This window comes from Lactuca saligna, chromosome 7, assembly GCF_052625555.1.
Source record: "Lactuca saligna cultivar CGN05327 chromosome 7, ASM5262555v1, whole genome shotgun sequence".
In the NCBI taxonomy this organism is placed as follows: Eukaryota; Viridiplantae; Streptophyta; class Magnoliopsida; order Asterales; family Asteraceae; genus Lactuca; species Lactuca saligna.
The window spans coordinates 180843973-180857982 of record NC_136423.1 but is presented as its reverse complement, the minus strand read 5'-3'; the positions used below and the strand labels follow the sequence as shown (position 1 = coordinate 180857982).

General features: G+C 33.0%; 1 protein-coding gene and 1 non-coding gene across 2 annotated transcripts; one reads left to right on the top strand and one right to left on the bottom strand.

Moving 5' to 3' along the window:
- The first annotated feature begins 1924 nt into the window (after nucleotides 1–1924).
- On the top strand, nucleotides 1925–2031 carry LOC145007687 (small nucleolar RNA R71). Its single transcript, XR_013663059.1, has one exon. It is a non-coding gene; the product is annotated as a small nucleolar RNA R71 (small nucleolar RNA).
- Nucleotides 2032–13192: 11161 nt separating this feature from the next.
- On the bottom strand, nucleotides 13193–13633 carry LOC145007508 (uncharacterized). Its single transcript, XM_078966435.1, has one exon. It carries the CDS (start codon nucleotides 13631–13633, stop codon nucleotides 13193–13195), a length of 441 nt encoding a protein of 146 aa, XP_078822561.1.
- Between the last annotated feature and the right edge of the window lie 377 nt (nucleotides 13634–14010).

The window sequence follows — 14010 nt, the reverse complement described above, 5'->3', positions numbered from 1 at the left end:
CCTTTTTGTTTCCAACTTTTCTTCATTCTTCTTTAGCTCAATAGGAACCTTCTCTTCTTTCGCCACTGGAACCGTCTCCTTGGAAGTAACCTTGTCTTCATCACTTGACAACTCATCATTTTCCTCACTCATAAAAGTTGTTGTTTTGGTGTAGGCAATGACTTCCACGAAAAATGGAACTGATGCTCTTGGTTTAGTGCGTTTGACTTGTTGAATTGTTTTGATTTCTTCTTCCATAGGCTTCTCTAATTCTTCAAGTTCATTCTCTTCATCACTGTTGAAAACCTCTCCTTAAACATCACTCCCTTGGAAACCATCTTCCATTCCAAAAATTTCCTTATCATCTCCAACTCTCAAAGTAAGCTTGGATTCACGTATATCAACCAAAGCCGTAACAATATTTAGTAATGGGCGACCAAGAATAATCGGAACATCAGGATGTTCTTTCATATCTAAAACCACAAAATCTATTGGAAAAACGAATGTCCCAATTTTTATGAGAATATCTTCCACAATTCCCCGGGGTTGTGTCACTGAACGGTTTGCCATGTGAATAGTCATCTTTGCAGCCTTCAACTTCTGAATATTCAACTTCTGATAAAATGAATAAGGCATCAAATTTATGCTAGCCTCAGAATCGGTTAAAGCTTAAATCTTCATATTATTCACAAACTCACATGGAAGAGTGAGGCGTCCATGATCCCCCATCTTCTTAGGTATCTCTCCCAATACAACTTTTGAGCTTTGCTCACTTAGAATCACCTTAGAATTCTTCTTTAGTTGCTAACGAGTGTCTATCAACACTTGTAAAAACTTCGCATATTCAGGAATTTTGGATAATGACTCGACAAAAGGAGTATTAATCGGGATACCCCTTACATGCTTAATAAATTCCAAATGTTCTCTTTCCAGTGGACTAAGACCAGCTCGGGAAAGAAATGGTAGAGGCAGACGATATACCAGAACATTTTATGAATTGTCCAGTTTAGATTGATCCCACGACATGAACAGATATGGTTCACGATGCGAATTCTGTAATTTAGCATAATTTCGACTCTTGATCTTTATCTTCTTCGGCTCCGGTTTGGGCTGCTTTGGCTCTACATCTAATGCTTCTAGGAACTCAGAGATGGCTTCTTCTTCAGTCTCAATCATCATAACCTGGGATTGAGTCTTCTTTTTGGGAAATTGTGAAGATAATTTGTTTCTCACCATAGTAGTTAGTTGACCAACTTGGACTTATAGATTTTGAATCGAAGCTTGATGGTTTCTTAATGAGGCTTGCTGATCAATCATCATTTTGTGTTGTTCTTTCATCATGTTCATGTGTTTCTTTAGCACTACATCGGTATCATCATGCCTTTTCCCGGAAGCCTCCATAAATCGGGTCAAGATGTTTTCCAAGTCTACTTTCTTCTCGGCTGGCGGTTGCTCTTTTTGGTAGAAGCCTTAACCTGTTTGCTTATATTTCTCTTCCTTTTGTTTCTTGTATTCATCGTATGACAGCCATTCTTTCTTTGGTTTTATCCAATCTTCATCATAGTTGTCCCCACTCGAATAGCAAACTTGAGCCTTCTTGTTCCCATATTCATCCAAATGATAATCTTTGGTCAAGTGTGGACCATTACATCGTTCACAACCAACTCTAATTGCATGAATTGACTGGTCCATTTGGGTCAATCTCCGGTCCATAATATTTAGCATTGCCATCATAGCAGCCATTTCTTCAGAATGTGCACTCCCAATTCCTTTTATGCCTTCATTCCCTAGATTGTGGTATTCACGAGAATGCTTTGCAAATTCTTCAACTAATTCCTTGACTTCGCCGAAATTTTTCTTTGTAAGTGGTCCTTGAGAATCAAGGAGTTGACTTGTCATTACATTGACCCCATCATAGAATATAGACACTTCTTGTTGAATGTTAAGGTCATGTTGAGGACAATTCCTTAACAACCCTTTGTAACGCTCCCATGCCTCGTAAAGTGACTCCCCCGGGTTTTGCTCAAAATTGGCTATTGCCTTCTTGAGTTTTGCTATCTTGGATGATGGGCAAAATTGGTCTAAGAATTTTTCGCGCATCTGAGCCCAAGTAGTGATCGTACCAGGTGGTAGTGCTTTTAGGCAGTCCTTTGTAGCTCCCTTAAAAGTAACGGGAAGCATCCTTAGCAAGACGGTATCTCTATTAACATTCGAGACATTAAAATAATCTGCAATGTCGTTGATTTCATCTAAGTGCTTAAACGCATCCTCATGATCTTTTCCATAGAATGGGAAATCCTTCAATACAGAAAGGATATGTCCTTGTAGCTCGAATGTGGCAGTGGAAGGAATGACAGGTTGTACTAACCTGGACCAAGATCATCTCGAATTCTCATTCTTTAAACTCCCATTGATATTTATTCAATGTTCGCCATCTCGTTCCTTGGCTCGTTTCTGGGTTCACTCGTATGTAATTCAAATTCAGGCTCGGTATCATATTCCGATTCGGTTTGGACAGGTATTTGATCTAAATGTTCAACCTTGCTCTTGTTATTTGAAGATTAACTTAACTCTTCTATTTTCTTTCCAGACATCTTTGAGAACACTGACTTGAATTCTTGTAAAGGTGTCTTCTTTGGTGTTTGATCTTCTTTCACGTTCTTATCATTCTTTTTGTAAATTGCCGACTCTGGATCTTCAAGTGGTGGCACCAAAGGTATGTTAGAGCCTTTGGTCATGAACTCCTGAAATAAAACAAAAAAATAAAAACGTAAAACTGAACTAAGAAATACAAACTAAAAACAAATAAAACTAAGAATCCGATTCTCACATCGTGAGCAATAAGGCTCACGTCGTGAGTTCTGTAATGCAGGAAAAAATGAAACAAATTAAAAAAAATATAACTCTTTGCAGGTTTTACCTCACAAAAAAGGATCGATTAATTATAGTAAATAAACTAGTAACTAACTAAGCCGTTCCCCGGCAGCAACACCAAAAACTTGATGCGTGCAATTAGCTACACCTAATTTTAATATTTATAACTTAACTTCCTTACTAACTAAATTGCACTTAGGTAGTGTACCTAGTCAAATTTATAGAATAGTTAAGTAAGTCGGGTGTCGATCACAGGGAACGGTGCTAACTGATAAATCTATTTACCACAAAATCAACCTAATTATTAACAAAGGAAGAGTTTTTATCTGATTTTGCAAGATCAGACGAACTTAACTTAATTTCAATCAATTACTAAAAACACTCTTGTCTAGTTCAAATCCACTTCTTCTTTATGGTTTGCTAACAATTATGGATTATCAAGTGGGTTATTATCGTATTAGTAATTTAAGTCTAAATTTACTAATATTCAACTAATTCATGTAAGCTATGTATGATCACACACAATCAAACACATAATAAGTTGTAAATTATGAATTTACTATGTAAGATTAGGCAAACAAAATTATCGTCATAATTTATGTTCTCTAGCACAGCTAAATTTATTTACTTCAATTACTATCTAGATTTTGGTCGATCTATCAATTTAATGTTCACTAAATCACTAGGTTTCAAGTTCATGAAATTTAGTAATACAGAACATGAATTTAAGCAACTAAAGAAACAAATATTAACATGCTAGGTAGTACAAATCAAACACAAGCAAATTACCAACTAAGCAAATCCATTATCATTAAACTAAACCATAAGTTGGAAGCTTCATCTAGCTAAACAAGAATAGCTAGATTCAGCTGCTCATAGCAACTAGCAAACTAAAAAAACATAAAAGAAGTCATCATGAATGTACCAAATAAACTATTGGTGTACTTTTCTCTCCTTAGGTGATAAAAACCTTTTCCAGAACTTCTTTTCCTCTTAAAATCGTCTCTAGGTCTGCCTTCTATCAACCAAAATATCCTCAATTCATAATGGCCAAGAGTTTATATAGTTTTTCCGAAAATCATTATTCATGTCGTGACAGGAAGCTTGACGTCGTGGTTTGAGAGTTATCCGTATCGGGCAAGGATTGTTGCTTCGCACGTACTTATCTTCTGGAATATTAATGCCACATCGTGGGCTTATGGTTCACATCGTGACATAGGTTAAATCTGTGAATTTCTTCAACTTTTGTACTCCAAGTCTCCAATGTTCCAAGTATTGTCAATTCTGGTCCCTTTCTTCGAAAATGCTCTACTTTAACTACAAATAACAATTATCCTTATAAGTACCATAATTCCATGCAAATAACCTAAATATCAACAAAAATGTAAATAAATATTGCCTAAAAATATGTATACATATGTCAATATCAATATTTATGGGCACATGATTGTTTGATTGGTATGGGGGTTGGGTTGAGGTGGGTCCTGCTTCATGTTGTAGGCCAACATACCCAAGGCGGACCGGATAGACTACAGGCCCAGGAGGGCACATAGTTAGGCAGAAGGTCCAGCGAGTAGTCCGGATAGGCTGAAGGCCCCAAGAGGGTGATCCAGACATGTCGAGGCTCGGAGAGTGGGCCAGATAGACTGAAGCCTGGTGCGGGCGGTCTAGTCATACTGTAGACTCAGAGAGTGGACCAGGTAGACTGAAGGCCCACTGCGGGCAGACCAGTCACACTGTAGACTCGAGATGCATGGTTGTTTTGTATTTGTTGATATGATATGATTATGGTTATATGAGGTTGGTATTTTGGGGCTAATTCACAAAGGTTCCAGGATTACAGTTTCAGTTTGTTTTTTCAGGTACTTTTAGTGATCACGGGAAGTCGAAGGCATGATCGTACCGCTCCTCCTGTTTTGTGATTTTATGATTTGATACCGGGATACTCTGATATTTATTATTTTGAAAACAAACTTGTAATGTTAAATGGTTTTAAGTGTTTTGTAAAAGTTTAAATTTGGCATGATTTTTATGGGTGTTACATTAATATAAATAAAATAAAAAACCTTCACATTAAATGAAAACGGGTGCATAAGGGTATTTGTGTAAATTTCTCATCACCATTAAAATAGGAATTTTCATATACTAATCTCAACTGACCGCATAATCCCAATAACATTGCATAAACCTGAATTCGACTCCCATTCTATCGGAATACGAAATCAAAGAATATTTACTAGAATTAACAAAAAAATCGGTAAATACTATTCTTGTTTTGTATATACTCATCGATTCTCCAAGAGTTGTTTACTAAAATTGCATTGTGATATTTCGAAGAAGAAAAAATTGAGTATAATGAGGAGTACAAGGTTGAGGGCTTTCAAGAAGAAATTTAAGAACACACCAGCAATGGTGTTGAATTTGGATGAAGACGACTAAGATTTCGTTTCTCACCCTAGAGGTAATTTTTTTGTTTTAAATTTTTACGGTTGAATCCTTAAAATTTTGTTTGAATGTTTGAATAATATAGTATTTGTATGTTTTTTTGATGTTGTAATAAACAAAGTTGATAAAATATATGCAAAAGAGGCGTAATTTTTTTATTATGGTTTTCTCAAATCGAAAACGAAAAATCTGTTAGAATGTTTGAATAATAGGGGACATGATTGTGGTTATGTAATAATAGGGGATGTGATTGTTGTTTTGTTATGTATTTATGAAGAATATGAAGTTAGTTTTTTATTTTTTTATTTTTATGGTTGTGATTTTGGGGGTTTTCTTTATTGGTTATGTTATGGCTTCCGTAATTAGTATTTGACTTTCAATTCTTTAAGAATAAGTGAGCGAAGTGTATTGCATTCTGTCGGAATGAAAACATACAAATTCTTGTCTGTGGTTGAATTATGGATCGTTATTTTGTATGTGTTTTTTACTTTTTTTTTTTACTTCTTTGACTTTTGTTGACCAATTAGTCCATAGTTTTCGTCAAATACACTAATTCTAGTCAGTTGGAGAACACCAAACGATAAATCCACGATAAATCCCGATTTCTGCAACCATGCTTCTAAGTTAAGTACCCATTTTGGACCCTTGCGACAAACTAGCCATTCTTTTGGTGGTAGAACAATTTACCACAATTTGTAAGCTTGAATTGGTTGCATGTGGTTGATAGAAATTGAAATCATTGCTCCCACTTTTGCACATGTTTTTAAGATTTTCAAAAATATCATTAAATTTGGTGCAAGCTGATCGTAGATCATACCATTTTTCGTTCATCGTGTTGTACGACCGGTATGGGATCTTCCCCATCTCCATGTGAAAGTTGTGTAAAACACGATTCTAAAAACATTCTCCCGATTGCACGTTTCTTGTTTGTTTGTCTTCTGATATAGATATCCGAACATTCACTAACTTCATTTCCTCTTCTTCGGTCCAACCCCGACTACTTCCTCTTCTTCGGTCCAATCCCGACTACCTTTTTTAACATTTCATTTCTTTTGTCTTTTTCTAGGTGGTGGTTAAGTTTTTTGGATCATTTCGTCGTCGTTGTTATTGTCAAGGTTTGTAGGTTGGGTTTGAGAAAATGAGACTTGAGTTTGGGATTGAGATGGTTGTACTTGAAATTGTTGAGGTTTAGAATATTATTGTTAAAAAAGCTTAGAATTGGAAAGAAAAGAATTGTTGTGGTAAATGTTGTTGGTAGTAATTTTTGGCGTATGGATGGTTGATGAATCGCTGAGCTTAACATATGCATATATCCACCAACATGCACCTAAGGATCATTTGGGGTGTTTGAAGTATTTTGGTTTTGATCTATAAAAGTTAATGAAAAATTTAGAATATAGAAGAAACGGATGTGTTTATAGTGTGACAATATATAAAAATGGTAGTATTTATATGTAAATGTGGTTTGATTTACATTTAAAAAACTAATAATTTTTGTATTGCCAATGGATACATAAACAGTCACATTTTTGTTCTACCAATCATCTCTGTCGTCTTCGCCCGTAAAGTGGTACTTTCCACAAAAGGGTTGGCTAAAAAGACACCATATTTTACCATTTAAACAACCCTAATTAATGTTTGAAATATTTTTATGGGTTGAAATTGTATTGTTTTCTGAAAAAGATAATTACAAGAAGTTGATTATAGGTTGACTTTTTATAAAAATGATTATAGGGTGTCTAAAGGATGTCTTATTAGCAACACCCCTCCATAAAATGTCTACAGACCAATGGGCCGGTATTTACCTGTATGTAAAGGTAGACACATCGGATTCCACACATGAAATCAGCTCCATAATGAATAGCCTAATAAGTATCTACTTAAAGGTAATTATTGCTTTTGACCAACACCTTTTGAACACATCACCTTGTTCGGTATCATTCTCATCATCATTAGTGCTATGGGACAATCGAGATAGTTATCTATTACATAATAAATACCTATCTATGAAAAGTCAATACTTTAAATAATCTTGCTCCTTGCTAGATGGGTATAACTGTAATTGTATTTAAATTAAATAATAGCATCAGTGGATATGAGTACACACAAACAACCATTCTAGTCTTGATAATGTAAAATTAATAATCATCATAATTCTTAACTTTTCGTGATTTTTCTCATCTAAAATGTGCTTTATCTATATCTTTGTAAGCAAAACTATTGTTTACCATGGTCAAACAAACACATGGTTACAAATATCATCTACTGGTTTGAACACTTTCTTGTTTGTTTCATACATTTTAAATTAGAATGCGACTTTTGCGTTTTTGGTACAAACCAACACCAACATAAAGCAAAAAACATATGATTGTTATTTGGTATTATGTAATGTTACAAATTAGACTTTTGACCAATCGTATAAAGCTGTATTCTTTGTCTAATAAAATAAAAATACAAATTGAATAACTTATAGGTTCTAAACAATTTGAAATAAAATAAAGGTTGCATAGCATGTTACCATTTCGAGCATTGTCCATTTGTGCTTGGAAGCTTTGCCATGCTTTGAAATTAGACGAGTTGCAAACATACATTCTCAAAGACCTTGTGTGGTAGGGGCCTTGCTCAAGTAGATGTTTATATGCAGATGATAAATAATAATAATCATAATAATAATACTCTATTATTCGTGGCCTACTTAGTACCCTAAATCTTTATGGGGTAGTCACAATTTTTTGAGATTTTAAAAAGATTTGTCTATATATATATATATATATATATATATATATATATATATATATATATATATACTATTTATAAAAGAAATCTAACTATTTCTATAAATAGATTGAATATAATAATATTATTTTTTTAAGACGTCCAAACTATTAAGCTTGAAGTATAACACATTTATAATATAATAATATTAAAACTTTAACCCTATCATTTATCCCCTAAAAATCTCGTATCAAATTAATAGAATAATTCATTTGCAAATTGAACCCGTCAATCTCAACACTTCAGCAATTTGAAGCGGTCAATGTCAACAATTTATAGAGGATCTCTTCTCTCACATTGGTAACAAGCCATCTCATAATATTTATCTTCGTAATCCCTTCAAAGTAAGAAGTATATGCACACTCTCTCGAAGAACCCTAACTAGTAACCAAGACAGTATAACCACGACCACCACAGCCGCTCTGCCTCCTTCCGCCTTCAACCAACCACTATCACGACTACCGCCCTTCCTCTCACCCACGACATGAACTTTCTTTTGGAACATAACATTTTTCTTTAAAAAAACATCGTTGAAAAAAGCTATTTGTCCCCACCGCTGTGCGCGGGTAACGGCTAGTATATATATATATATATATATATATATATATATATATATATATATATATATATATATATATATATATATATATATATAGTTGTAGATATGAGCACCGAGTTCGGTCCAAACATATTTTAGGACCATAAAGAGAGAAATAAAATGGTACCTCAAAGACACAAGTGTGGTTAAACAATTTACAAAAAATCTACTATTTTAAAGAAAAATACTTGATACGAAATCTTTAGTAATAGTATCAAGATAAAAAAAATAATAATAAAATAACAAATTAATAAATAAATTGGTTTAATGGTTGTGTAGTGATTGTGTCACATGGCTTCTATCCAAGTGATTAGGAGTTAAAGCCCAAGGAAGCTTAGATTCTTTGTCGTTCTCATAGAAGTAGTTTCAAGATCAATTTTGCCTAACATATCTTTTTCCACACATATAGGATTCAAATCATTCAACATTTCTCATGACACCAATGAACTTAAGTAATTTTTTAATAACTTCCACTTTGAAGAACTTATCTTTATGGATGCTACACCGACAATAACTATTTAAATGATTATATATATGCAATGAGATTCTAACTATTAAGATTTTGGAATTAAGACCACATAATCGATTATATTGTTGCTTAATTACTTCATAGGCTATCAATTTACGATTCACGATTCGTCGGTTTGATTCTTCATTTTTTGGTTTCACACTTGCACTTACCCGCCATCTTTTTGAACATCGAATATAGCTATGATATTGCTTCTTCATGCTTTGTATCAAATTTGAGCCATTGAATTTGGCTCATTCTTACTTCATATGATTTATCTTTTTTTTTTTTTCTTTTTAAAAATAGACTGATGATTATATATTAATATTACATAGCCAATGAAAATTTTGGACGCCTTGGAACGAAAGACCTTGCACAGTCACTTCTATGGTCCACCGCCTAGGGTCATGATGAGCACATATTATTAAATATCAAGAAAATTTAACTGTTGGTGAGAAAGTTGCATAATATTATACAGAGTATAAAGAACCATAAGGTGCACGATCGATATATTGAATAAGAATTTACAACACTAGTACACACCACAACATGAATTTGTAAGTAACTTGTTCTGTTTGTTATTATATATAATTTGATATTACTGAATTTGGATCACCGGGTACATAAATTGTTCCTAGCTTGTCTAGGTTGAATGAATGTACATTTATTGGGTTAAGGAACATACTTATAACACCGATCACATTCACCAATATTCTTGTTATGCTATATTTTATATAAAAACTTAGAAAACACGACGAAATGAACGGTTGTAATAAGGCATCACAAGGTCATTTTAATGGGGTTTCTAATCAACCACTAAACATATTTATCAATGCTTTTTTTGGGTAAAATGATTATGGTGTATGCATTAGAAATGTTTGGATATCTTTTCTATGAAAAATTAATAATTTTAATAATAAGGTAGAATAGTTGTTTTTGTTTAGAACATGGTTTTGCCGGAACAATCTGTGGCTATTACGGCCTGAGGTATGTGGACATATTGATTGGTGGCATTATTCCAAAGTAGGTTAAAAGAAGCCTAGTCTACAAGAGAGTTATGGCACATCTGCATGCAACATGGGAGGCATGTGAGTCAAATTGGTGTCTATATGTTCATAAATGATAAATCCACAAGTTTGTTATGTAATATACTTTAAATGGTTAAAATATAGAGTTTTTTTAGATAAATTTTTTTTATCGATGCTAGTAGTATACGAGTATCCTACTCAAATGAGATTTAGGTTATGCTCAAATACGTGATAGGCGTATGAAATGCGAAATGCCGCACATTTGTATGAGCCTGACAGACGTCAATGGGTGATATCTTTCGCGGCGATACTAAAAGTTAGGCCATGATGTATGTCCACGTCTTATTTACGTGTGAAAATGATGAAAATGATTCCACATCATCATCATACATTTTCACAACACATTCACTATTCACTATTGTTTGGGGTAGTGTCCACTAGCAAACAACTAATGAACAAGATAAAGAGAGAAACAAAAGAGAGAGATACAGAGAAATGTTTTTGATTGGATGTGATAACTCGTGACCAACTTCAATCCTCACCACCACTACATCGGTTGGGGACGAAGGTGTTCACTAGTGAACATCTCCTCTACATAGGATCCATATAGGATTCCTACGTGTGAAAATACATCCATACCTCATGGCTATAATTAGTAATGAAACTTTGGTGATGAAAAGTTGAAGTTGAAAGCTGCTAGAAACTACTGTAAACCGACCATGTAACTGGCGTTCGTGATTCTTATCCATTTGGATAGAACTACTTATTGCTTAGGTAAAATGTCTCATATCCAGTTTAATAACCAAATTTGATTATCATTACACCTGTTTGCTTTCTCCAACATATATGTGGTTGATTTTGTGAAAATGATATTTTGCTTCATGTTTTAAGTAAAAAAGAACACATATTATTGTAACAAGGTTTATACACTTCAAGTCCAACATGTCTATTTCGTCACCTTAAACTGTGCATATTTGTTGGTCAAATATAACCACGATTTATATTTTTTAATGTGTAGATAATAATAATATAAAGACGCTCATTAAGTAGACCCACCATGTGAAGAGGTGAAGGACAAAAATTGCGAACGTGCGTTAGCCTTTTCCCGTGTCTATGTCTTTTTACATTTTTTAAATACAAAAGGAGCCACTAAACAAAACATAATAAGATATAGTTTTGTAGCGAGTCCTGCGAAACGTGAGTGTCATCTGAAATGTTATACAACGTTGTATTTGACAAATTTGGACAATGAAAAAACTTGCTGCAAAATGTGCAAGATAAATACATGCAGTTTCATTTAAAACTTTAAAAAAACTAAAACTTTCTTAAAAGGCTAGTGTTTAGTGGCAGAGCTACATGGGACGGTGGAGTACTACACGATCCCCAAAAAAATTGTTATATATATATATATATATATATATATATATATATATATATATATATATATATATATATATATATATATATATATATATATATATAATCAAGATCAAATAAGAAGGAAATTTTTGGTAGGAAGGTAAGAAGTTTTTTTTCTACATATTTTTTTCGCAAACAAACAAAATGAATCATTAGATGATTCATTTGTAAGATGATTCACAAGAAAAAATTCTCAAAAAACATCTTGATGATTCATTTATACAATGATTTTATTGTTTTTCACTAAAATTATCATAAGAATGAATTTCCTTCTTAATTTACTTAAAAATGAATCATAAAGATGTTTTTTTTGGGAATTTTTTCTTGTGAATCATCTTACAAATGAATCATCTAGTGATTCATTTATTTTGTTCATCAAAAAAATATGTAGAAAAAAAATTTCTTACATTCCTACCAAAAAAATTTTCTTACCGGATCTATATCCTATATATATATATATATATATATATATATATATATATATATATATATATATATATATATATATATATATATATATATATATATTGCATAATAATTATAAAATGAAGTTTATGGCTATTGTTATTATTAAAATGTGAAGAAAAACACTGAAATCGATAAATATCTATAAACGTTGCAAGATCTCTTTGTAGACAATATTTTTTGTTTTATTAGTTGAACGACCTTACTCGTCACATCTAAATACCTTCAAATTTTTTTTGTTTGTTACACAAGAAACAGCTACATATAACTAACCATGGGTGAAGACAGGTCTATACAAGTATAATCAAACATTTGATAATGACTGTCCTTGACTTTTGTTAATGGTTATAGCGAAACAAACTGCTATTGGTAATTGCCTACATTGAAAACGGAATGAATTTTTTTATCGAATAGGGTCAACTTCATGCGAGGTATATAAGTAGTCTCGTTGATAAATCTACCAGATATGATCCGTGCTTCAATGACATGTCTTCCAAGCCTTACGATTTGTAATCTACTACCATTGCATAGTCCTCTGGTTTGGTCGATATTACAAAGCAACATGACCAAAACACCCTTTTTAGTATAAGTTTATTGTTGGGAATTCCGTAGGCCTTAAAAGCATTCAACACATCCGGAGAGTATACTGATTCCTCAAATGAATCTTCTGCCTCGGTCTCACATAAGGAATCTGAACTCAGTTATGTTTTCCCTTCATCTTTCATTAATTCTAACATGTAGTCGTTGATAGCATCAACTTCTTCATTAGTAGGGACCAAAATAGCTTTATCTTAAAAATACAATGGATCATCAAGATGCTTATGAAAAGATGAATAAATGCAGGATACAATTGAATGAATATGATCACTCGTAGAGGGAATGATCACCTCTTCTGGAAATTCAACTTCAACCTCACCATCATTAGGACCACCGATAGTACCTTAACCAATTTTAAGAATCCAAACAACAAATGATTTTGTCTCTTCGAAATCATTGTTTGGACAAACGACCTGAAGCCTCATGTTTACAGTCAAACGCAAAATTGTACATTCACAACATAATCTTGATGAATGTAATGATGCCTGCATAATATCTGAACGATTACCTCTTTGTATTACTGGAAGAATTTGTCGAATCACCTCCAAATACAATGGTGTTTCCTCTAAATGGTTTATCATTGTCCGATGGAAGGCTAATATCTCTAAGTGTCCTATCAACTGCTTCAAAACAATGACAATGCATCATTGGGGCTTCATCCCAAATTATAAGGCTCGCTTTGTTCAAAAGGGCAGCTACATTGTTACCTGTCGTAATTGAGCAAAACAAATTCTCATTCAAGTTAATTGGTATATGAAATCTTGAATGCGTTGTCCTACCACCAGAAAGTAAGAGTGCTGCGATTCCGCTTGAAGCAACATTAATAACTACTTTGCCTTTAGATCTAATAGCAACAGATAATGTCTTCCAAACAAATGTTTTTCCTATTCCTCCATAACCATAGAGGAAAAAGACACCACCATTTTTGTTGTTAACTGCATTCATAATTATATCATAAACATTTTTTGCTCGAAATTTAATTTTGAATGCAGTTGTTGATGTTCAGATTCAAGATTGGACGGATCATAATTAAGCTCATCTTGAATTAACATATTGCAAGAATCTTAAATATATTTGTGATCAGGTAATGACATATTTGGTATTTGCTTAAGACTCAGTCCACAGCTCAATAAAGATTTCTCAATGTACGACAATATTAGGTGGTAAATTGCTTACGGTTTTAGCTTCAAGCTTGAAAACATTAAAAAATTATGAAATAATTTATTTATAATATCAATTAAAGTGGGAATCTTTTTGTGTAAATGATTTATTTTATTTAAAAATGTAACTTTCACACCTATTTCTTGTTCACGAACGTGAAC

What these genes read in the sequence shown, in the direction of transcription:
- LOC145007508 (XM_078966435.1), bottom strand. Translation starts at nt 13,633, where the DNA reads ATGAATGCAGTTAACAACAAAAATGGTGGTGTCTTTTTCCTCTATGGT.